Genomic DNA, 23972 nt, shown 5'->3' on the forward strand with positions numbered 1-23972 from the left:
AATGGAGATAAAAACAATCCCTGCCTGGTAGGACTGTTGAGAAGCTTAGAAGAGTTAATAGAAACAAAGGGCTCTGTGGAGGGTCTGGCTCATTAGAAAGGCTCAGGAAGTACGGATGATGATTGTGGGGATAATGGTGAGTCCTGTCAGCTCAGCCTCCGCTGGCTTCTGGAAAAAGCAACATGCAAAGACATGTTCCAACTCATGGAGCTCCCTGGAGCTTTTCCTGGAAATTTTTAGGCCTGTCAGTTTATTTGTTCACCTCCAGTGGAAAGAGAAGTCACGGGGAGAGGGTCAGGACAGATTTATCTTCTCTCCCATGATGGAACTCAGGAACTTCCTGACCTTTCTCTAACCTATCTAAGTATTTTATAATCTGTCCTCAAAGTTGTTTGAAAAACCCAAAATTGACCATGCTGGTCCACAATTTATAATCCTTCCATGGCTTCTGTTACCAGTTCTGCAGACCCATTTGGTCCGATGTTCCCACTCCATACCCCATCGCTTCCTCTTGCCTGCCTGTGCTCCCTCCATGGCCTGCCTCTTCTCCTCAGCCACACCCTGCCCTTCCTCCTTGGGCCTGCATATGTGTCCTCCTCCAGCCATCATGCTCTCCCCTCCACCTCCTGGATCCCATTTCCACACTGACCTCTACCCCTACTTCCCTCACGAAGAAATCCTATTCATTCTTCAGTGCCATTCTATTAAATATGGAAGGTACGGCCACACGAATCTTTGGAGCACTTGAGGTTAGTCCAAGTGGAAATGTGCTGTGACTATTAAAAGCCCACTAGATTTCAAAGAATGAGTTCTGGAAATCAAAAACAAAACTAACATCTCAATAACGTTTTGTATTGGGCGCCTGGGTGGCTCAGTTGGTGAAGTGTCTGCCTTTGGTTTGGGTCATGATCACGGGGTCCTGGGATCAAGCCCCACGTCTCTCTGCCCTATGGGGAGCCTGATTCTCCCTCTCTCTGCCTTCTTCTCCCTCTCTGCTTTCTCTCTCTCTCTCTCTCTGTGTGTCAAATAAAAAAAAGTCTTTAAAAAATAATAATGTTTTGTATTGATTACGTGTTGAAATGATAAGATTTTGGAAAATAGGGTTAAATAAAACATAGTGTAACATTAATCTTCTATTTCTTTTTCCCTTGAAAAGATTGTGGACATTAGAGCATTTGCATTTAGACAGGTGGCTCACATTCCAGTCCCACAGGACAGTACTGCTCTGGAGTAAAGTTCTCCACTCTTGCTCAGCTAGGCCATCCTGGGCTCACTCAGGAGGCAGGAGTCCTTTGCAGACCCTTGGGGTGCCACAAGCTTCTGCTCTGCAGATATTTCCCCTTTGACCATAGAGAAACAGCTCTCCAGTTAGTAGCCCCAGCCTGAGGCACAGTGCCTGTCATGTAGAAGGTGCTTGTATTCGTTTCTTGTTGTTGCTGTGTTAAATCACCAGAAACTTAGTGGTGTAACATAGCACAAAATTTATTATCTTACACTGCTGGAGGTTGTAAGTCTGAAATGGGTTTCATTGACCTCAGACCAAGGTGTGAGCAGGGTGAGTTCCTTTTGGAAGGCCTCAGGAAGAAACTATGTGTTTCCCTTTTGCCGCGTCTGAAGGTCACCTACGTGCCTTGGCTCCGGGTCTCTTCCTTCACCATCAAAGCCAGCAGTGCATGTTCTTCAAATCCCTCTCTGACCCTCCTGCCTCCTTTTACTCACTTCTAAGAACGCTGTAGGTGCAGTGGGTCCACCTGGATAGTCCAGGATAGTCTCACCATCTTCAAGATTCTTAATCAGGTCTGAAAAGGCCACTTAATAAGGTAATAGATCCACAGTTTCTAGGGATTAGGACATGGACATCTTTGGGGAAATGTTATTGGGCCTACCACAATGCTCAATATTTGTTGTTAACTGAATGAATCAATACTCAAATGGATGGATGGATGTCCCTGTAATCTCATTTTCTATTTCTTACAGGTGGCTTCATCCCAATCCTAAGAAGCCATGCTGAGTGCAGGCTGATTGCTCTCCTGGAACACCTGTCCTTTCCCCTCTTTCTTTCAGTCTGGATATGGGCCAGACTGGGGTCTCATTCAAAAGCCATTTACCCCATCCGTATTGTCCTCATCGACCTCTCATGTGCCTGAACTCTTGAGTCATCCGTATTGTCCTCATCGACCTCTCATGTGCCTGAACCCTTGAGTCTCCACCACACATTTCATGTTAAAGAACACACTCGAAGTTTGTTCTTTAACCTCTTAGTTCGTTCTACTCTTAGAACCAGATGGCGGCTCTTCCTGGCAAGGCAGAGACTATGCCTTATCCTTCCCCAACTCTCTTACCCTTCCCCGGAGCTTAGAGCTGAGGTGGGTACTCTGTAGATGCTCGAAAAAGTAAAGGCCCAGTTGCTCTCACAGCTTTGCCAGGAGTGACCTCCTTACATACAAGGCCAGGATGCCAGTCACTAGAATTTGTCTTTCTTTCCCACAAAGACTGTTAACACAGCAGCCCGACGTTAACCTAAGTGAATGTGGAGTGGTTAAGTGCAATCATTTTGGCAAAATGTGCATTGCTTCACTCCAAGCAGAAATCAAATGTTATGATGTTACACTATCAGGAAAAGTACATTCCATTTGGCATAGTCCCAGGATCCAAAAACACAATGGCATTAACCCTTTAGTGGCCTGGTCCTGGTAACGAGATGTCGTCCTTCTCTCTATCAAGACCTCCCCTCATGTACCCTCACACACACACACACTTGTCTAGACTTTTCTCTGAAGAATGTTGAATAATCTTCAAGCCTGAGATTATCTTTGCAATTAGCTGTCTTATAATCATAGGATTGCTCAAATCTTTCCTGATGAGAAGAAGATGATGATGATACTGATGATCACGGTGATGATGCCCTGATTGCTTTGGGCATTAAAACAAAATTTAAAAGGTTAACATGCATTGTGATTTACTCATTATCCAAAGTCTTTGAAAAACAGTTTGCTATTTCACACTCTTTGAAAATAATTTGCATATTCTGAAAAAAAAAATAGTAAGAACATTGGCTTGGGATCAAGAGACAAGTTCTTTCACCTCAGCTGAGTCACTGATTTGTTGTTGAACTTGAATGTCCTTATGCCTCTCTGGGCCTCAGTGAGCTCACCTATAAAATGGGGAGGGGATTGAATGAGATGATATATCAGTTAGAGATGTAACATATTTGATCACCATGGTTAAACTGAATAAATTCTGCTTTAACTTTCTGCCTTAACAAGAAGTCAAATGATGGTCAGTCCAGAGCCACTCCTCCATCCTTGGTGTACAACATTTATCTTCATAGTTTCAAACTGGCTATTGCACCTCTAGGCATCTCATTGTTTTCCAGAAAGGAACCGGGGGGGAAGGACTATGGGCAAAACATATGTTGTGCTCACTGCACTTGTCCCTTTCCCTTTGGTTTTAATTGGACAAAAAGGATTTCCTGAAGCACTAACAACTTTGTTTCTGCTGATTCTCTTTGGACAGAGATGGGTCACATGGACATCACCTGCTACAAGATATTGCTAACTGAACAAGTTATGATCAGGAAAAAAAATAAATAAACCCGGATTCATTTAACCAGAAAGAAGGGTAGAATGGCTATTTTGTGGGCTCTCAGCTGTGTCTGCCATAGATGGCTTCTAAGTTTCACTTGGTCTTGGATATTCCATGGATTGTACTTTAAAACCTATCATTATCCACTGCATTTGTCTCTAATGTACACAGTGCTTGGTCCTGGTTTGGATTAGCAGGTTAACCTCATTAACAAACTAGGAGGAAGCATGCTAATGTCAAGATCTTGTAGAACAGAAGATGGCGTGGGGTTGGGGAATTATCCATTCACTCTGCCTCCTCTTGTTCTCTTATCCCTGAGGGAGACAGGCAAGGAGAAGGCAGCTATGCAACTAATAAGAAATAGGAAAATCCCTTTAGGTTGATATAATTTCCTCTTTCTGGAAGTCCAGGCCAAAGGGTCATCAGGGTGGCCATCTTTGCAAAACTATTCTTTACTTCTTGTTCCATGCAGTGGACATCTGTGACTTTGACCTCTCTATGACTCCATAAACCTCTTACTTTGGGAAACTCTACCTCCTTCAGTGGATATAGGCTAAGTGGGACCATTAATGGAGTGGTCATCCAAGGAGGGTCAATAGAATGATGTCCTCTGGAGACTGAATATTTAAGCAGGATGATGCAGGAATGAAACATGCTAAAGGCAAAATTATGCCACTTGCCCTGGATTCTAGAGTGGCTCTGGCCCTGTCCTTCATAGCCTTATTCTTCTTGCCCTTCTGATAAGTACCTGCTCTGATAAAGGCAGGCAGAATCAGTTTGTCTTTCTTGCAACCTCAAACCCTAACAAATGCATCTTTTAATGGCATTAATTCATTCTACAAGTATTTGCAAACAGGGAGGATTCTGTGATGCTTTAGGACAGATGCTCAGGCCAGGGTCCTTGTCCTGAATCTGCTTCTTAAGCAGTATATGGCCTTGTACATCCGTCTTCACTTATCTATGTCTCAGTTTTCTCTCTTGTAAAATGGTGGGGTGGACTAGACCTTTCTGAGGTGCTTCAGGATTTCTCCCCAGAAAATCCTCAGGGGTCTACATGGGGTGCTCAGGGGTGACCCATTAAAATGGGCTCTGGGCCCCCAACCCCACTGCAATTAGAATAGCTTAGCTTTCAACCAATTTATAGTATTGAGCACGAGATTCTTTTTTTATTGGCCCTCCGCTAAAAATAAACATTTGAAAAATTCTGGACAATATGATCTCTAAAGGGCCCTTCCAGCTCTGATATTCTGCGATTCTAAGCAGGTGGAATATTTGGTAACATCTTTTCATTCATCAGCATAATTGGGAGTGCAGGAACGTCTGCCAAAACATAATCTATATCTAAATAAAATCTTCTGTGTGCAAAACAACGGCAACGAAGGATGTTCCGGAAAGAGCAGGCTGTGTGGAAGATCTAGAGACAAACAAACCTCAGATCCCTGCTTTGCAATCCTGGCAACGCCTAGGGTGTAGGTGTGGGAAAGAAAGCCCACCCCAGCTGTATCTCGTCTTTGCTGTCATAAAGCAGAGTGTCAACTCCTACGCAAACCGAATCTGGGACCCGTGTTTCGTTGGGCATATTCAATGTTTCATAAACTTCCAATCACTTATTGTCAATATTCAGAAATTGGAAATACATTTAAAAATTGTGTTTCCTGGCTTCTTTTGAAAAACTGGAAGATGACACATCGTCAGCCTTGCATTCTAACAGGACAGCAATCGACCAGATGAGGACAGTGACTGCCCCTTCCAGCCGGGGGTGGGGGGGCGGGGGGCATGTTTGCTTCCTGTTGTTCCAGGCCCAGCTACTTCTTCCCATACTCCTGACCCCGAGGCCGTGTGCCACCTACCAGCTAGGCCTGCACTCGCACCAGCCTTTTTTGTTTTTTCCCTATTGAAGAGTAATGGTAAATGATATATAAAATATTTTTCATATCCTTGTCCTTATCCAACGTGGAGACATAAAAGGCAGACTGAGAAAGGCAGGCTTTTCTAGAAAAACAGAGCAGAGACAGTATTTCTTCACAGAAGTGATTTTCCAACAGGAGTAGTTTTGCACATTCTTTTCCCCCTCTCCAGGGACATTTGGCAGTGCCTGGAGATTCTCTTGGTTGTCATAGCTAGGGAGGATGCTGTTGGCTTCTAGTGGGTACAGGTGAGGGATACTATTGAATATCCTGGAGTGTACAGGGCACCCCACATCAAAGAACAATCCCACTCCAAATGTTGACGGTACCCTGCTTTGTGGATGTCTGTGGGTTTAACATGCCCCGGCCCCTCCCCTCTTTGACATGACCTGCCTGGTTCCCGCCCTTCACACACAAGTGATACAGGCCTGGTGTTGATGATGAAAGAGCCAGAACAGGAAGAGTAGACTCTGCCCTGATGGGGCAAGGGTGAAAACAATGATAACAATTCCGACCTGGGCGTGGCCTCCCTGGCTTCACTCTGCCAGTTTTTGCTCTTATGCAACTCATAAGCCCCCTGGGCGCTATTTCCCCAGATTATGCCCAGGGTCACTTGGTCCCCTTGCTTCAGACCTCATAGCTTGTAAATGACAGGGCAAGGCCCATGGCAGGTATGTGGCAGTCGGTTCTGGGCTTGGTTGCCCGGCTCTCTCTCCCTTTGATTTTGTAAAGCCATCTGTAGCCCTCCTGGTACCAGTGTGTGCTTTTAACCTGAGTCTGGTGCTGCCAGGTGCTGCCAGCGAGCGCAGGGCCAGGTGGATAGTCTGTCCACTGTGCTGCACCTGCAGCAAATGGACCTTGCTGGAAAGGACAAGAAACTGCTGTCCAGGAAACCCAAAGGGAACTGAAAGATACCAAGAAGGCTGAGGAGGCGAGAAACAAAGTCAGGAGAGGTCATTTAATTTGAACCCCCAAAACAGGCACAGTCCCTGTAAGTGGCTCCACTGAAGAGGGTCGCTGTCCAAGCCCAGGGCAGAGCAACTTGGCAGCAGAGGGTCAAGGAAGGCACCCAAACTGGAGATGAAAATACCCCATTGTGTCTCTCTTGTAACTCTGCAGCAATCCGTCCTTTGACCCATTCATCCTTTCAGCACATTTGTGTGCAGGGGGATTCAGGGCTTGAGCAAGGTTTGTGGCCCCTGTCCACCAGGGATCCAAACCAAGCTCTGGGCTTTGCACCTGCTCGATCTCAAGCAGGTCACTTCCCTCTCGGAGTTTCCTGATCAGTAAAAGGAGGGGGAGTTTTTCCGTTTTGTAGGAGGTGATGTGAAGGTAAAATAAGACCTCCTTAGTGCAGGGCTGACTCAGACACTCAGTCAATGCCTCCCAGATCCCATCCCCCCTTCCTTCCTCCCACAGGTACTGCACAGTTCATGCATGACTCCTGCAGCTAGTCCAGACAGGGCTGGCATCTGGCGACACCTGCCAGTTCACACTGAATCACAAAAGACCCTCATCTTCCACAGAACCAATTCTCCTCTGTGTGGCTGGAGGGTGTTTTGTAGATGACATCGCTGAAGAAGCTGGAGGCTGAGTGGCCCACCGATCACCAGGAAACATGCGTGTGATGTGTGAGGACAGAAGTTCCCACAGCAGCCCTGCCCTTCCTCCTTTCCAAAAATTCCAATTTGACTTCTTAAGCCCTCAGGGGCACCAAGCAGAAGCAGAGCCCTAGCTGTTTGGGGGCGGGACGTGGGGACGGGCACTCCCTCTCATCAGGCACATATCAAGGACCCGGGACACACACGGTGATCAACTGTTATTTCAAGCTCCCACCGCTGAAGCCCCTGTGGCCCTCTAACAGATGGTCTTCAAGAAGGAGCTTGGCGTGTGCAGATGTGCCTGTCTGGATGCGTGTGCTACTCACCCAGTTTGTACCACATGTCACGGATGGAGAAGCCGATGAGCCGTCGCATGTCCCCGTACCTAGGAGAAACAACACATGTCTGCTTCAGGCTCGGTCTCAGAGATTCTCGTGAAACCCCCACTTCAGGAGACCCGAACAGGCAACCTACTTATTCAGGATTTTGTTGTATTTGGCGTGGGAGAACTGCTCCAGCTGCAGAGAGTCCTGAGTGATGAAAGCCACCGCCAGATGAAAATAGTTGTTCCACAGCTGTAAATGAAGGAGCAAAGAACAGTCATGGCGAGGGTCTGCGGTGGGAAAGCAGATTAAATGCTGGGCAGTGTGAATAATTTATGAAGATGGCAGAAGACTGTGGCGGAGCCAGCTTCATTCTGTGCCCTGCAATTTTCAGGCTGGCGCTGACTCTGAAACAGACATCCTGGCCAAAGCAAGGACAATGGCTGCATTTCTCCAGGCGTGGACCACGTCCCCTCTCTGATGACAGGGCGAGGACAGGGATTTTAGGGCTGCTTTGAGAAAACTGTTTCATTTTGTGTTTTGAAAGACAAACAACTCACCCAGCCAAGTGCCCTGGTAGAATGAGAGGTTGATGAGGCTTATGTATTTCAGGGACTTTCAGTCTCTCTGGAAGTCCTCCTTAATCGACCTAACAGCTCACAGGACCAGCCTGCAACTCATTCCGTCTTAGAATATTTTGCCTTCTCCTTCCCCTTAGTTCCATGGTTTCTTTTTTTTTTTTTTAATTTTTTTATTAACATATAAAGTATTACTAGCCCCAGGGATACAGGTCTGTGAATCGCCAGGTTTACTCACTTCACACCACTCACCATAGCACATACCCTCCCCAATGTCCATAACCCCACCACCCTCTCCCTATACCCACCCTGCAACCCTCAGTTTGTTTTGTGACATTAAGGAAGTTGAGAAGCAACATGGGGGGCTTGGGGGTTAGGAAAAGAATAAATGAGACAAGATGGGATCGGGAGGGAGTTCCGTGGTTTCTAAGCATGGCCCCAGACCAGCAGCATCAGCGTCACCTGGGATCCTGTTAGTAAAGCAGATTCTCTGCCCCTCCCCAGACCTACTGAATCAGACCCCAGAAATCTGGGGGTATACAACTGCTCTGGAGAATTCTGATGCTCATGGGAGTTCAAGAACCTCTAAGGGCCTAGTTTCTATGTAGGCTTACTATAATTTTACCGCTTACATGATAACTTGGTGCTTAATGCAAGAGTTAATACTAAACACCACTCTACTGGCTCGTGGTGAAACAGAGCCAACAAAGGGTTCGCCACATGGCAAGTGCTCCAAAAGATGAGATGCAGAGATGGTGATATTGATACAACCTACAGCAGCTGGGGGATGGGGTCTCAGTGAACCAACCCCTCTGCAAAAGGGGGGGTTATACCCACTGCAGAGGGCTGTGGTAAAGATAGTATGAGATGGTATGTGTAAAGGGCATGATTCTCTGTAAGGACTCAAAAGCACTTGTTAGCCATATTGTTCTTTTCATTAATCTAGTGATTTCATTGGTACCAAAGCAAATAGCACAACCTGGCCCTTTGGGTGCTCATGGCTATTATTACAAGATGCCAAGGCCCTAGTAGGAACAGATAGGGGAGAGCTTTGCTGGACAAAGCTCATTCACTTTCAGCCCCCTCTCAACACTGACAAGAGAAGGGTAACACTAGCTAGAGAAGTCACCTGCCGTTAAGACCTTCATCCTTAACTCAAGATGTCCACTGAAGATTTCAGAGGGCCAAGACTAAGTAGAAAGCAGCTCTACCCTTGGTAACATCATTACTGCTGCCCAGAGTGCTACTTTCAAAAGGGCTTGTAGTTTCAGTTTCAGAAAGGAGAAAACAAGTACTTCCTTCTTACCAGGGGCCAGGTACTCTCCCGTACATCCCTCCTTTCATCTCTCAAACCTTGGTAGCTACCATTAGTCCCAATTTATAGATGAAGAGAATGAGGCTTGGAGGGTTAAGTATTTTTCCAAAGGTCACTAAGTTTGTCATATATGCAGTAGATCTGGGATTTGAACTCGAGCCTTCTGATGAAGGCTCAGGATTCTTTCTACACACCAGGACCAGTCTTTGGCTAAGGATGCATTAATACATATCTGTTGAACTCCTTCTCTGTGCCAGGCATTCTCTGTGTCGTCATGGGGGCATAGCGGGTGGTTATGCAGACGGCCGTCCCTCCCCTCATGCGGCTCACATTCTATAGAGGGAATAAGATTTTCTTTTTGGAAACTTTATCTCCCAGAGTCCAGAAGACCAAGCTGCTCCCAGGGTAGAGTGAAGTAGCCTCCCAGATTGTGGAGCCCATCAAGTCAACTCCCCACACAGGGACCAGAGGATCTTTTCAAAACAAGTTGGGTTCTATCACTCCCTTCCTCAAAGTCCTTCAGAGGCTTTCCCAAACCATTACAGTCACATCTCAAACCCTCCTGTTTCCGTAGTAACCCTGCTTATCCAAACACACGGCGCAGGTCAGGTCTCCTGGCCGCTCCGGCTGTCCTGCCTCCTCATGCCCCTGTGACTTGCAGGCTCTGAACACTTGCTGCTTTGGTCTGTCTAAGCCCAGACATCATACCTCCTCACATTTAAGATCATACAAAGCAACAAGCCAGGGAAACAGAAAACCTGGTCAAAGGACATGGACAGGGTTATTTTGAAGGTGAGAAATTCCCGATTTTAGGAAATTTCCAAAGAGTAATAAAGATACAAAGAGAAATAGAGGGGCGCCTGGGTGGCTCAGTGGGTTAAGCCTCTGCCTTCAGCTCAGGTCATGATCTCAGAGTCCTGGGATCGAGCCCCACATCGGGCTCTCTGCTCAGCGGGGAACCTGCTTCTTCCTCTCTCTCTGCCTGCCTCTCTGCCTACTTGTGATCTCTGTCTGTCAAATAAATAAATAAAATCTAAAAAAAAAAAAAAAGAAAAAAGAAAAGAGAAATAGATACAGGGCAACATAGTTGAATTGGTATTACTTTCAAAAATAATTCCAGTAATGTTCCTCTAACACATTTGAAAACACACAGACATGTCAAACCTAGAGCTTCTTGCTAGTCTCTGTTCTTAATCCTTCAAAAATGTTTTCTCTGCCACCCATTCCTAAGTTTTAAAAATTTAGATATAATCCACATATCATAACATTCACTTTTTAGAGAATTTAGAATTTAATGGTTTTTAGTGTATTCACAAAAGGTAATACAACCATCACCACTTAGCAGTCATTCCCTACTCTTTCCTCCCCCTCAGCCCCTGGCGATCACTAATCTCCTTTCTGTCTCTGTGGATTTGCTCAATCTGACATTTCATAGAAATGGAGGCATAAAATATATAACCTTTCATGTCTGGCTCCTTTCATTAAACATAACGTTTTCAAGGTTCATCTGTGTTGTCACATGTATCAGCACTTCATTTATTTTTATTGCTGAATGCTAATCTATCCTATGGATATACCACATTTTATTTACCCATTCATCCATTGACTGACATTTGTGTTGTTTCTGCCTTTTGGCTCTTATGAATAATGCATCTGTGATTTCTACATATAAGTTTTTGTGTGGGGGTAAGTTTCCAATAGGAGTGGAACTGATTTTCTTTTGTCCTCCCCCCTTGAAGATCTTTGCAGGTCATGAGATCATAGAGACCATGCCTCTTTTTTCTTAGTAGATCAGAAGTGGTGCCCCTAAATATTTCACCCACAGCCTCTGTCCAGTTTTGCCCGGTGGACTAATGTGGGACCCACACTGAAACTGAGGGGACGTTGTCATGATGAGTAGCTCTGCACAAAGCCCTGAGAGGTGAGCAGTGGCCACAGCCAGATGCTTCTGGCACTCATGATACCTCTCCTCTGAACCTTCCTTGACTCTTGCTCCCAGAGAACCGGGACAAAAGGCACTAACATGGCTTGTCAGGCCTCATTAAATTTCCAGTGTTTTCTCTCTCAACAAACTGCCTCTTCCGGGGGGCCTGGTCTGCTCAGACTCCACAGATATAATATGAGCATCTTGGCCTCCTTGGCTTGGCTCCCTTACTGCACCTAAGTTCTATTCCTCATAAAGCCCAGTTCAAGATCCGTTCCTTCCTGAAGCCTTCCCAGATGACAAGGCATGGCAGGTTGCCTCAAGCCTTCCGAAGCTGAGTAGCTCCTAGATGTGCAACCACAGAAGTGGTACCACTGTCCTCCACCTTCCCTTGTGCTCCACTCACTTGCCATGACAGTAGCACCCCGTGGCTAGAAGCACAAGCATCCGTGTCCCACAGACCAGGATGTGATACCAGGTCTCTCTTGCTAGTAAGAGAATTGGTGACTTATTTGACTTTTCTAAGCCCCATTTTCCTTACCTGTAAGATGGAGAAAATAATGGCAACTACCATCATGGATTGTTGTAGGGTCTGGGAAAAATAATATAAGCATGAAGTGGTTCATCACAGGTGTGGCACATGCCAAGTGCCCAGTAAGTATAACGGTGGCATTGTCTATAGTGCTGATTGTAGATTATTTGAATGCCCTGTGTTTCCGACTTTAAGCTCCACAAGCAAGGGTCTTTTCTTCCACTTACCTGTACCCCTAATGCCACATTCAGCACAATGGCTTAAATGGCTTGACTGTAGGTAGGCTCTAGAAAAAAATTTATTTATTGATCACCCTATTGTTAGAGAAATTCTCCAGTTGTTACAAAAAGTCCAGATTTTTCTTTCCTCCCTGCCCTAGGCTGCCTGGTGGCATTTCTACTAAGTGCCCAGTTCAGCTGGCTCGGGGAAGCCATGGGAGCTTGAGCCAAACACATAAGGTCCTTTTTCCCTGGGGGAAGAGGTGAGGTGACTTCTGCTTGGGAATTTAGTATTTTGAACTAATAAGACAACAGAAAGTTGGAACTAGAATAAATTTAAGGGTCATCTGGTCCAGCTCCCTCATTTCATAGATGTTAAACAGTGAGATCCAGATAAATGACCACCCAAAGTCATACTGCTAGTGGGTGTAACTAGAATTTAGTTACTTGCAATTAATTCTCAAAAAATTAAAAATTCAATACACATATGGTCAAAAAAAGTAAATGGTAGAAAAGATTAAATGATTAAAAAACTTATTTTCCATCCTACCTTGGACCCTAGTCTAATTCCTTAGAAGAAAAAAAAATTTTTTTGGATATTATTTCCAGAAATTTTTTATATATAAACAAACATGTATAGACAGCTCAATAGTCTGCTGTAGTTTGCTTTTTTCTCTCACAAATACATCTTGCAGATGTGTCCGTATTAGCTTCTAGATATCTACTTCACTGCCTTTTATTGCTGCATGGTATTCTGCTATAAGGATATATATTAATTTTAACCAATTCCCTGTTTATAGGCATTTAGATTGACTCCAACTCTTTTTCCTTTAGCATCAGGGCTGAATTCAACATGTTTGTTTATACATCTTTATGCATGAGAGACTATAAAATAGTATACATTCCTAGAGCTGGAAAGGTTTAGATATGTGCCCTATGCAGATTTTGTTGTTCTTTGTTGTCTTTGTTGTTGAACAGACACTGTAAGGTTGCCTTCCAGGATTCCACTCCAATTATCAGCTCCATGATTACGGGCAAGTTGCCTTACCTCTCTGAGTCTCTGTTTCCTCAGCTGGAAAAATGAGGCTAATAGTACGTAAAAGGAGGTAGTTAGAGGGACCAAATGAGGAAATCACTGCTGAGAAAACTCCTACTTCATCTTGCGATCCCAGGTAAACACTCACTTCCTAAATGGGCATTGGTGGTCTAGTGGTAAGCCTAGCTGCCTTCCAAAAAAGGCAGGGAAGCCTCTCCAGCTTCTGCCCTGATAAAAGCAGATCTACCCATTCACCTTCATTACACCCTGTTTGCAGGATTTACAGCATGTTTTAAGCTGAACTAATGTCTCTGCTAATGGACATAAGCAACTTGCAGACAAGAATCCCTTCTTTTTATTCACTGCTGTATATCTGGTATTTAGTGTTGCGCCTAACCCAGCATGTGCTCACATGAATGCTGAATGAATTCATTAAGGAGCCCAGCACTCCCTCTGTATTCTTGTTAACTTCTCCCCAGACACTATGATGTTTATAGTATTATTCTCCCATTTTAGAGATCAGGACACTGTGGCCAGAGAAGTTAAATAACTTGCCCAAGGTGACACAGCTACAAAATGGCGAGGTTGGCATTTGAATCTAAGTGTATCTCTCTCTAGAACTTGTATTCTTAACCATTCTGCTTTTCTGAAAAAATTGCTTTTCTTTCCTTTCTCAGTTTCCTTTTTAGCCTTGGTTGTTGGTCAAGGTTTCCGCTAGGTCGTCTGATGTTTCATAGTCCTTATAACAGACACTCAAGGATTTTTGATCCTATGAGATTCTTTCACAATGGCTGCAAATTATTATATACCATAATTCCATTAAATATATATATATATAGGGGCGCCTGGGTGGCTCAGTGGGTTAAAGCCTCTGCCTTCGGCTCAGGTCATGATCCCAGGGTCCTGGGATTGAGACCCACATCGGGCTCTCTGCTCAGCAGGGAACCTGTTTCCCCCTCTCTCTCCGCCTGCCTCTCTGCCTACTTGTGATCTCTCTCTGTCAAATAAATAAAATAAAATAAAATAAAATAAAATAAAATAAAATAAATATATATATGAAGCACAGTATTGCTGAAATGCACCAGTACTCCCTCTGAGCAGTAAAGCCACGGCTGCCATGGCATTCTAAGGAGATGACTGATTTTGGGAGTGAAAGTTTCCAATCATGGAGTTGGGTTAGGAACATCAGGTCAGCGGTTGTCTGGAGCCCTTGAGCTATGGCCAAAGAAGCTGTCCCCAAGCATGTGACCATCTTTCTGTGTGGTGAAGTGGTCCCACCTTAATCCTCCCTGGGGGGTGCTGTGGGCCTCTTTGATGGGTGGCCTCCGTGGTACATGCTCCCTCTCCCACCTTTTATTGCCATTACAAGTTATGTTTCCTACTATAGAGACCAAGTCTGCCTTCAATACTCTCTTGATAGCCAGGGATATCTGGAATATCCTTCTCATTTCACAGGATCTCCAGTACAGGTTCAAAAATTATCCCAAGGTAGCCCAATGCCCAGAAGCTGATCCAGAAATGCCTCAAGGCCAAGGCTGGAATTACCAACTGCAGAGAGAATTATAGCTTCCCAAGTCGAGAGAATGTTCTTAGTAGTAATCAGACAGCTGCTTAAGACAGAAGCAATCTTCCTGGAGCCAAAGAGCACATCTGAAGTGTAACCATGGATTCCTGGCCAATCAGAGTACCCAGTATGGAGAGTCTAATCCCACAGCCAATCATTGCAGAGCTCTCCATCCCAGGGCCAGCAAGAGCTAACTAGGGCAGACAGCGTTTCTGGAGCTAAATAGAGCTGTCTCCTAGATTTGAAAGGCACTCTGTTTTTAAAAGACAGGGCAGAAGAGTGGAAAGGGCCTGGGCTTTGCAGACAGGACGGGAACTGAATTTCTGCAACTCCTGCTTTTGGCTAGATGACCTTTAACAGGAGAATCGACCACTTCTTTGAAGCTCTGTTTATTCACTGGTAAAATGGGTGTATCCCAACCCAACCAGGTTATGCCCTAAGTAGATGTCTAATCAAGGTTAGTCACCTTGGAAAGCTTGGATGCTAGAAGATGGATTCATAGCCTACTCTCACAACTCTAAGATCCTTGAGGGCAGGGCAGTGTTCTGCTTTGCTTCTGAGTTCCTCATAGTGTGTTCCAATAGTCTGCACCTATAAGAATTGCTCTCAAACAGAAATCCTTGCTGAGTTGCCTTTGAAATCCTCTCTTGGTCTTCCCCGTCCAGCAAAGGGATGTGAATTCCAAGGCCCAGCATCCTGAATAGGGGTTGGGAATGCAAATTATTTTAGCTCTGGGCAGAAAACATCATTTCCGTAATTCCCAGGTCTTGTCACCTGCAGAGTGGCATCCACAGAGCTTCTTGCTTCTTGTCCTTTGTATCATAAAACCACAGTTCCAGAAAAGATATTAGGGATAATCTCATTGCACCTGCCCCTCCTCTGGACAGTGGCTGCCAAGGCCAGCAGCTTAGTGATGGATGCTCTTCCTGCTGATATTAAATGCATAATTAATGAAACCATAAGAAGGAAACAAGGCATGTTCCAGGCAGGGTACAGAGAACAAATCCATTCTCACACGGGGTGAGGAGAAGGTAGAGGAACAGAGATAAGGCTGAAAAATGATCCTGTTCTTGAGTACTTTAAGGAAATATCTATGGAGGTCTCATTAGCAAAAGAGACTTATTTCATTTTGTAATATTGGCCATTTTCCTGTTTTATAAAATCCCGTGGGTATGACAACCCTAGGCAATGTGTGATGACTAGAAAGATGCCTTCCTACTGTCCTGTTTACCAAGGACTGACATATGAGTTTCTAGACCTGACATATTTTAGGACCATCATCATCATTTTCATCAAGATGATAGCAATTATTATAATGAGCTAACATTTTATTAAATTGCTACCATGTTCCTGGCACTGTTCTAACTGCTTGACATGAATTAGCTCACTTAATCCTCTCAAAAACCCAACGAGGTTGTTGCAATTAGTATTTTAATTTGATGTTGAAGAGACTGAGGCACAGAGAAGTAAAGTAATTTGCCTGAAGTCACACAGCTCTAAGCTCAAACCTTCTATGTACGAAACCCCCACTTCTCTGGGCATCGCTCAGAGGCAGATTTTCTTTCAGGAAAACAGGATAAAACCTAAAAGAATGGCATGAAGGACGGAAGCTGTACTTCTCTTAGAAAGTACCCTCTAAGACACGGGAGGACAGCCAGAGTCGGGAAAACAGGCCTGAGGCTGTAATCGCCATCAACCTTAGAAAGAGATGGGCAAACCAGCCGTCAGTTTTATGGCCTGAACACTGCCTCACTGCTGCCCCCTAGGCGTGGTATTCCAAGCGGCCCCTTGAAAAAGCAACGACCTTATTAGCTTCCCAGAACACACTCGTACCTGAAGCCTGCAGGCATCTGGTCCACATTTGGAAGGGGATCAAACACTTCGGTTTCAAACAACTGAAGTGGGATGTTTTGTTTCCATGTCAGAGATTTATAACTCTCAGCCAGAACCTCTCTGTGAACCCGGTGCGGGGGTGACCCCCTACCAAGCACGTGGCGGTGGTGATCCACGGCTGTGATGTCAGCCACCGCTGCGCTCTGGTCGCAACTCCACACTGACATGCTGTGTCACTTTCTGCACTGTCAGGCTATCTGCTCGTCACCTTGGAGTCTCTGTCCCCGCATGCTTCCAGCAGGAAATAGTGCTAGTAGTAGCACCTAACTTGCAGTGTGGCTGTCAGGGCTGGGAAAGAAAATGCCTGGGGATGCTTCTCATGAGATCTGCACATATAAGTCGTCAGAAAATGGCAGCTACTCTTAGTATCACTGTCATCATGACTGTGCAGTTGCCTGATTTGAATGCAAGATAGTAGGAGAGAATCCCATTCAAAGATAATGTTTATTAAATACTTCTAGGCTGGTGCTCTCCAGCACAGTGGGTCTCATAGGCCTCAGCCCAGGGATCATCTTCCAGGGAGACCTACTATGTGTCAGGCACAGAACACAGAGTCTCTTTCAGGAGGAAGTGTGAGAATGAAAACTGGTGGGACCTCACAGAGAATTCTCCCAGCAAGCCCCTTGACACACGCCAGTTCTGTAAAACCCCTACGAAATAGAAAGAGTAGGGGCGCCTGGGTGGCTCAGTGGGTTAAGCCTCTGTCTTCGGCTCAGGTCATGATCCCAGGGTCCTGGGATCGAGCCCCACATCAGGCTCTCTGCTCAGCAGGGAGCCTGCTTCCCTCCCTCTCTGCCTACCTGCCTCTCTGCCTACTTGTGATCTCTGTCTGTCAAGTAAATAATTAAATAAAATCTTGAAATAGAAAGAGTAGGTATTGTGAGCATTTTACAGATGAGTCAGCTGAGGCTTGGACACAGTCTAGGCCCTGTCCGAGGTTGCTCAGCTAGTCACAGGCCAAAGCCCAGCTTGGAATCGAACACCTTAGATGAGCAGGCAGAAAATACCTTTGCCCCCGTTCACTGTCAACTTCCTAAGCTGGCACTGCAAAGAGATCCTGGGGGTCAGGGTCTTCCCCAGAGGAGGGATCCCCTCTTAGGAGCCTTCTCTGTCATATCAGCAGCCAGAGGTGGCAATATGGACTTTTCCACAAGGCTTTGAGGAATTGGTTCTTCTTGCCTGGGCCTTGAACAGGTGTGTCACTCTGCCCCAGCGACGTGCTTTGAGGCCCCGAATCTCGGAGGCCCCAGCTCTTGTCTGAGTCCTAAAAGTGATTTCTGGAGGAATCACAAAATCCCAGAAATGTATTAGTGAGCTTTATTTTTCAGTGTCTGTGAGTGCCTATTTTGCTGGGCTCCAGTGAACAGTAAAGTAAAAGAACATGATACAATTCTGAAAGGTGGTACCCACGCCGACAATGGATGAATGCAAATCTCCTCTTTAGTACAAGATACATTATACAGTCACATTTGCATAAGCTGCACAGTTAATGACTATTTGTTTAATCAAGGGCCTGGTTCTAAACCCTGAGTTTCAATCAAGGGCCTGGTTCCCTCCTCGCCCACACCGCACCTCTGTGGACGCCCCCAGAGACACTGGCATACCTTACATGTGCTTTGAGATGCATCTGATGGAGCAATCAGCCCAAGATGCTAGAGCCCCTTGCCAGGGCACCCCAAGCACACCCTGGGGGCGTCACACTCACCTGGAACTCGAAGTTCGTGTGTTCCAGGAACTTCTGGTTCATGGTTTCTGCGAACTTGTTGATAGCTCTCAGGAAAACCCTGGAAGAGAGGAGCAGGTCACCAGGCCATCTGAGTATGCTATCCCAGGCATCCCTCCCCATCCTCCAGAACGAAGTTCCCTCATAGAGGGCTCAAAGACCCAAAGAAGAGGTCAGCGGACCCACTGGCTCACACTGTGGACCTGGGGCTATGTTTGCCCTGCAAGAAATTGAGAACTGTCTGTCCTTAGAAAACATCCTCTGTTTAAACTATTACAAGCTTATGGCAGAAAATTTATGCTATCCAGAAAGACAGGAATTGCTTCCTGCACAAACAAGCAAACAAACAACACATCGTCGAACCTTATCATCTACAGAAAACCATCACCGAGATTCTGATGCACATTATGTTCAAAGGTCTCTCTAGATGTATGTGCATGAATGGTATTTGAAATATATCATCTTGATAAATAGGGCTAAACGGCAAATGCTGTTTCACAGCCTGTCTTTTTTACTTGGCAATAAATTGTGTGCTCCTTTCATGCCAACGAATGCAGATATACATCATGCCTTTTAATCACCGAAGAGTGTACCATTCTATGGGTGGATCACAGTTTATTTCACCAGTCTTTCAGTGATGATCCTTTATGCTCAGCTTTTATAGACAGTGTTACAGTAATCACTCTCTCCTGTACACCTTGCCCCTCTGATAGACACCTCTTTTCCCGTCTCCTTCTTGAAGTGATAGTACTCATCAGATACCCATTTAACATCTTGGTACCTGTTGTCAAATCGTGTTTCTCCTTAAATGTCTTCCCATCCATCCCTTCCTCCCCTTCCTCCTACCAAACCCTACGGACTGGTCTTTCAGCCTCCCATCTCCTGCCTCTTCAATGTCAAGAATACCTTGACCAATGGACAGCTCCGGTCATGTCAATCACCCATTTTGGTGACACCCACTGCCCACAGGATAAATCCAAACTCTTCCTCTCGACAGTCAATGCCCTTCACGATTAGACCCTGCTCTTTCTAGACTCATTGCTCACTGTTATCCAGTGCTTTTTCTTATTGTCTAGTACATAGCTGTGTTCCTCCTATATAATGTATAAAATGCTTCTCTCCTTTTAATCTCTTTAGGATAGGGTCTACTGCCTCCTTGTGTCCCCCAAAGGACAGTCATTACAATTTCTTTCCCCAGAATGCATCACGGTCTGGGAAGACTTATTTGGTGACTCAATAATTCCTGTCTCCTCCACTAGACTGTGCTTTCCTCCATGATCTCATCTACTCCCTAACTTACATGCCTTTGGCTCCCAATTTTATGTCTTCCTCCCTGGCCTCTCCCCCGAACTTCCAGCTCCCATTCCAGCTCTCTACTCCATACCTTCATGTGGATGACAAATAGGCATCTCAAACGTAAGGTCAAAATCTTAACTCCTATTACCTTTCATCATCCATTTTTCTGTAGTCTTTCCATCTGTGTTAACAATAAATTTGTTCTTCCAGTTCCTCAGGGAGAGAGAATTGGTGGTAGCATCCTTGATTTTTCTCTTTCTCTCATATCCTACACCTGGCCTGTCAGCAAAACCTCTTAGCATTACTTTCAAAATACACCCAGAATTTGACTACTTCTCAACACCCCATTGTCATTGACCTCAACCAAGCCACCATCATTTCTCCCCTGGATTTCTGCAGTCGCCTCCAAACTGCCATGTGTCTACCTGTGACCTCATCTCCAGGGTGTGGGTATGTTTGTAAAATCTTCGAGGACAGTGTCCAGATCTTACCTGTACTGCTATCTATATTTTTGATGAACAGTGAATAATTCATAACTCCTTATCCATTGAGCAGCTGATCCAGGGAAAATGCCCATTTGGCCTACCTGAGATGCAATAGGTAGCCAGCCGAGGAAGTGTTGATTAGCAGGTTATTGCTTCAAGTAATGACTGGAGCTCAGTTCTGCTTGGGAACGGCTGAGAGACTGTCTATCCCCTCCCAGGGATGCAGAATGTGGCTATTTCTTTACTAATGTCAGCTTCTCACTAGTTGAAAGTTGCTCCTGTGGAGGTCCTCTACTGTGCCCTGTAGGTGGACTGAGCTCTCTCTTGCAGCCAGAGAAAGTCCAGGGAGTGAAAGAAGTAGGAAGCTCAGGATATGTGGTAAATGTCCACCAAAGCTGCAGGTATATTCTGGGTGGGCCAAGAGCATGGGCAGGGCACCTCGAACATGTGCTACGTTGGGCGTTACTTGTGAAGAGCGTGGGTTAGGTATTCACTAGGCACTTGAATGTTTGTTGACCAAAGAAGACAGCGCATCCTGGTATCAGGATCACAAGATTTATACACCCACACAGGCACACACATATGCACACACACATACACACACAGTTAGATGGGGACTCTGCCTTTGCCACTTCCAAGCTGTGTGGATCTGGGACATGCTCATGTCACTTTGACATCTCTGTTTTCTTGCCTGTGAAATACCAGCAGAGTAGCCCCTATTCCAGGGACGCTGCAGACTTTAGTGGCAAGGACGTGGTTAGGTGTGGAGCACAGGGCAGCCTGACACAACCGTAACAACAGGAACACAGCCGCTGTGGCTGCTCCAGGCCTTTGGGTTACTTCATCCTTCTTCCAAAGTCGGGGACAAACAATGAAATGGGCAGTTGCAGCAGCAACTGGTTCTGAGGTAGGCAGGGCCACATAAAGGCAAAAAAAAATGAAAGTTGCACAGACTCCTCCCCCTATCAGGATGTCAAAAAGTGAGATTTCTTTGGCTTTGCTCTTCTGGCATTTGCTAATATGCCTTTGAAAAATATCTGTATTTCCCCCTTAAAGATTAGTATCATTCCCCAGATAGAAATGCACTGAGTGGCTGTCATTTTATGTTATAAGCATCCTGGAATCTCTAATGTGATCCCCAAATGAGGGGTTTTACAAATTCCCAGAAGCAACAAAGTTATCGGTAGTTTCAGTAATAGTCATTATTTTGATTGTGAGCCTAAACCTGTCTCCGGTTCTCAAAGGCCAGTTGAGTAACCAGGAATTGATCAACCCTTTGTGCTAATGCCAGGTACTGATGGCAGACAGGCACCAGGGAGAGTGAGTCAAGGTTCTCCCCTCTCTCTGGATTCTTCCATAGCCACTCACTGGGAATCATGAATCATAATATTACTTAACTTTGGTTTCTCATGTGTGGATTTGGAAAAATATGTCTTTTGTCTTCTTTTTTTAAAAAAATAGCTGTACTTAAAGCCTAAGCACTAATATGGTGACGTGAATTGGAATGAAAACATACTCAACTCTCTGTTACTCTCAACAATGAACTTGAATCGTTGAAGACAAAGCTCAGGACCAAATCTCAACCTGATACTTCCTGCATCTCATTTGTGATGCTTAGTAGGATCTGTAAAATCAATAATAATCAGAGCCACAGTTAACCAGTGATGGGCTCTCTGCTAAGTACTTTGCATAGATTCTTTCCGTTCTGTTTTTTCTTTTTTAGTTCTCACATTAACTCTCTGAATTGAATATTGTTTCCATTTTAGAGATATGAGTTTAGATAACTTTCCCAATAACCCAGCCAGAATAAATGAAATCAGGATTTAAACAAAAGTATGCTGCCTTCACAGTGTGTTTAACCATTCTGCTATTCTGTCCATAAGAAGACCTCTGTAATTGAGCTCTGAGCTCACCTTATTAATAAATGCAATGACAGAGATAGAGCTATTTGTGTACCCTGTGCTAAGGACTCCACAGACATTCTTTCACGTAATTCTACAAACCAAATTAGGTGCTATTGTTATACCCATTTAACAGAAGAAGAAACTGAATATTGGGAAAACAAAATGATGCCCCACATTCACATAGCTAATAAACAGCACAGTCTAGACCCAATGTCAGAGCTGTCTTTCTCTAAAGCCTTTGCAATTAACCAGAAGGACATACTGGCTCCCATGACAGCCACCTGCAGTCTTTTGGTGCTGGGCATGCATCTACTCGTGCCCACAGTCCCTTCACACTTCATCCCATCATCTTGTTGCTCTGTTCACAGTCACCTAAGCACAGAGCCAATGCTCGACTTGGGCAGTATTCCCTGGGTGGCCAGTGACCCATGGGTGAACTTACGGGTACCCAGTGGGGGTGCCCAGGTCTGGAGAGCAGTTAAATCAAATCCTCTGTATCATTCCTAAAGCAGGACAACTAGGGAGAAGGCAGGGACCCACAGCCTGAGGAGAAGCCATGAACAGATGACCCTGAGAGGAAGCAGAAGCCACATGTGAGAGAAGTCAGCTGCTGTTGAGTAGGAAAAAACTGGCAGAAGGATCCTTGAAGGTGGAGTAGGGGAGTAACGATGATAGCTACAATTTAAGAAGATAGGACTATGTACCAGGTCATACGCTACGTGTTCTACACACCTTTCCTCAACCAACTTTCACAAAACTGCTAGGAAGTAGGTCCTATTGGTTTTGCCGCTATTACGCAGACTCCTGCTGGTGCTTAAGCAGGCCTGCCCCAGGTCAGACCCCCACTCTGGCCCTCTTCCATGCTGTGGTCTGGAGCTGGCTGCTTGACCTCGGGGAATCTCGATGATGGCCTCTTCTGGGAAATGAGCCATGTGAAGATTAAATAAGATGTAGTGTACAAAGCTGGTGGCCCAGTGCTTCAGCACATAGAAGTCCTCGATAAATGTCTGTTGTTCTTGTTGTTGTGGTTGTTGTTAATAGCCTGGCCACCTGGTAAGCTCCAAGGCGGCAGGATTCCAGGCTGAAACCATTCCAATGTGACAACCAACCTCACCCCCATATGTTGTAGGACGGGAATAAAAGGACATGCCCTTTCTGGTGAGAATGCCCAAGGGAGGGAGAGGGCCTCTTTGAACCCCATTCCCCTTCTCCCTGTGGTTCATAGGATGTTGTTGATTCTACTGGTCCAAATTTGACGATGGAAGTAAAAGAGCTGGAGAAGAGAGTTCTGATCCCCAGAGGCAGTGAGAAATCCATCCTCCCAGAGCCTTTTAAGCTGCGTTCCCCACAACACACAAAAGCTCCGTGCACCAAGAGGTCAGAGGGAAGAAACAACTTCCGGCTCAGCGTCAAGGAACGGCTTGCTCCCAGCATCCCCGATGCCTTGCATGGAATCTGGGATTCTGGAAAGGGATGCAGTAGGCTCCTGGAATCTGGAATCCTGCTGAACATCAGGATTAGTTGTGCTGGGCGGGCTAAAAAACCCACGGAGGGGCCTCCTTCTGGGGGAGGCCCACGGAAAGGAGTAGGCCCTACAAATTAATGCAGGTAGGGGGAAGGGCAAGCGGGTGTCAGTGCTTTGTCAGCCTCCTGATGGAGCCACCATACCACGGCTGGGTGCTGCCCTACCCAGCTCTGACCATTGACTTCTGTGACCCTACTGTGCGCCTGGCATGTGCTTGAGACGATGTTAGATCTCGAAATAGGACACTGATAAAGGTAGATAAGATCCAGCCCAGATTTGCCTGTTCTGTGAAATATATTGGGTATTCCCAAGCCACAGGAATATGACAAGGACGAGAGCTAACATTTATAAAATGCTCGTTCTGTGCTAAGCATTGTTCCAACTACTTTGTATGTATTATTTCATTTCATTTAGGTCCTCATAGTTGTGATAGGTACTATTATTAGGCCCATTTTATAGGAAGAAAAATTAAGTCATAATAATCACAGAACTTTACCCAAGGTCAGCTGTTAAATGGTGGAAGCAGGATATGGACCTGGCAGTCATAAATCCTACCTCTTCTG

General features: G+C 45.4%; 1 protein-coding gene across 1 annotated transcript in view; it reads right to left on the bottom strand.

Annotated features, from left to right (window-relative positions):
- DOCK2 (dedicator of cytokinesis 2) overlaps nucleotides 1-23972 on the bottom strand; it is a 403190-nt gene that overhangs the window by 60898 nt on the left and 318320 nt on the right. The window contains exons 30-32 of the mRNA XM_080804304.1: nucleotides 18182-18260; nucleotides 7568-7668; nucleotides 7420-7478 (exon numbers count right to left, since the gene is read on the bottom strand). Of these exons, the coding sequence (XP_080660430.1) occupies nucleotides 7420-7478; nucleotides 7568-7668; nucleotides 18182-18260 (239 nt within the window). The remainder of the gene's footprint in view (nucleotides 1-7419; nucleotides 7479-7567; nucleotides 7669-18181; nucleotides 18261-23972) is intronic.

Source organism: Martes martes (assembly GCF_963455335.1).
Source record: "Martes martes genome assembly, chromosome: 5".
Taxonomy (NCBI): Eukaryota; Metazoa; Chordata; class Mammalia; order Carnivora; family Mustelidae; genus Martes; species Martes martes.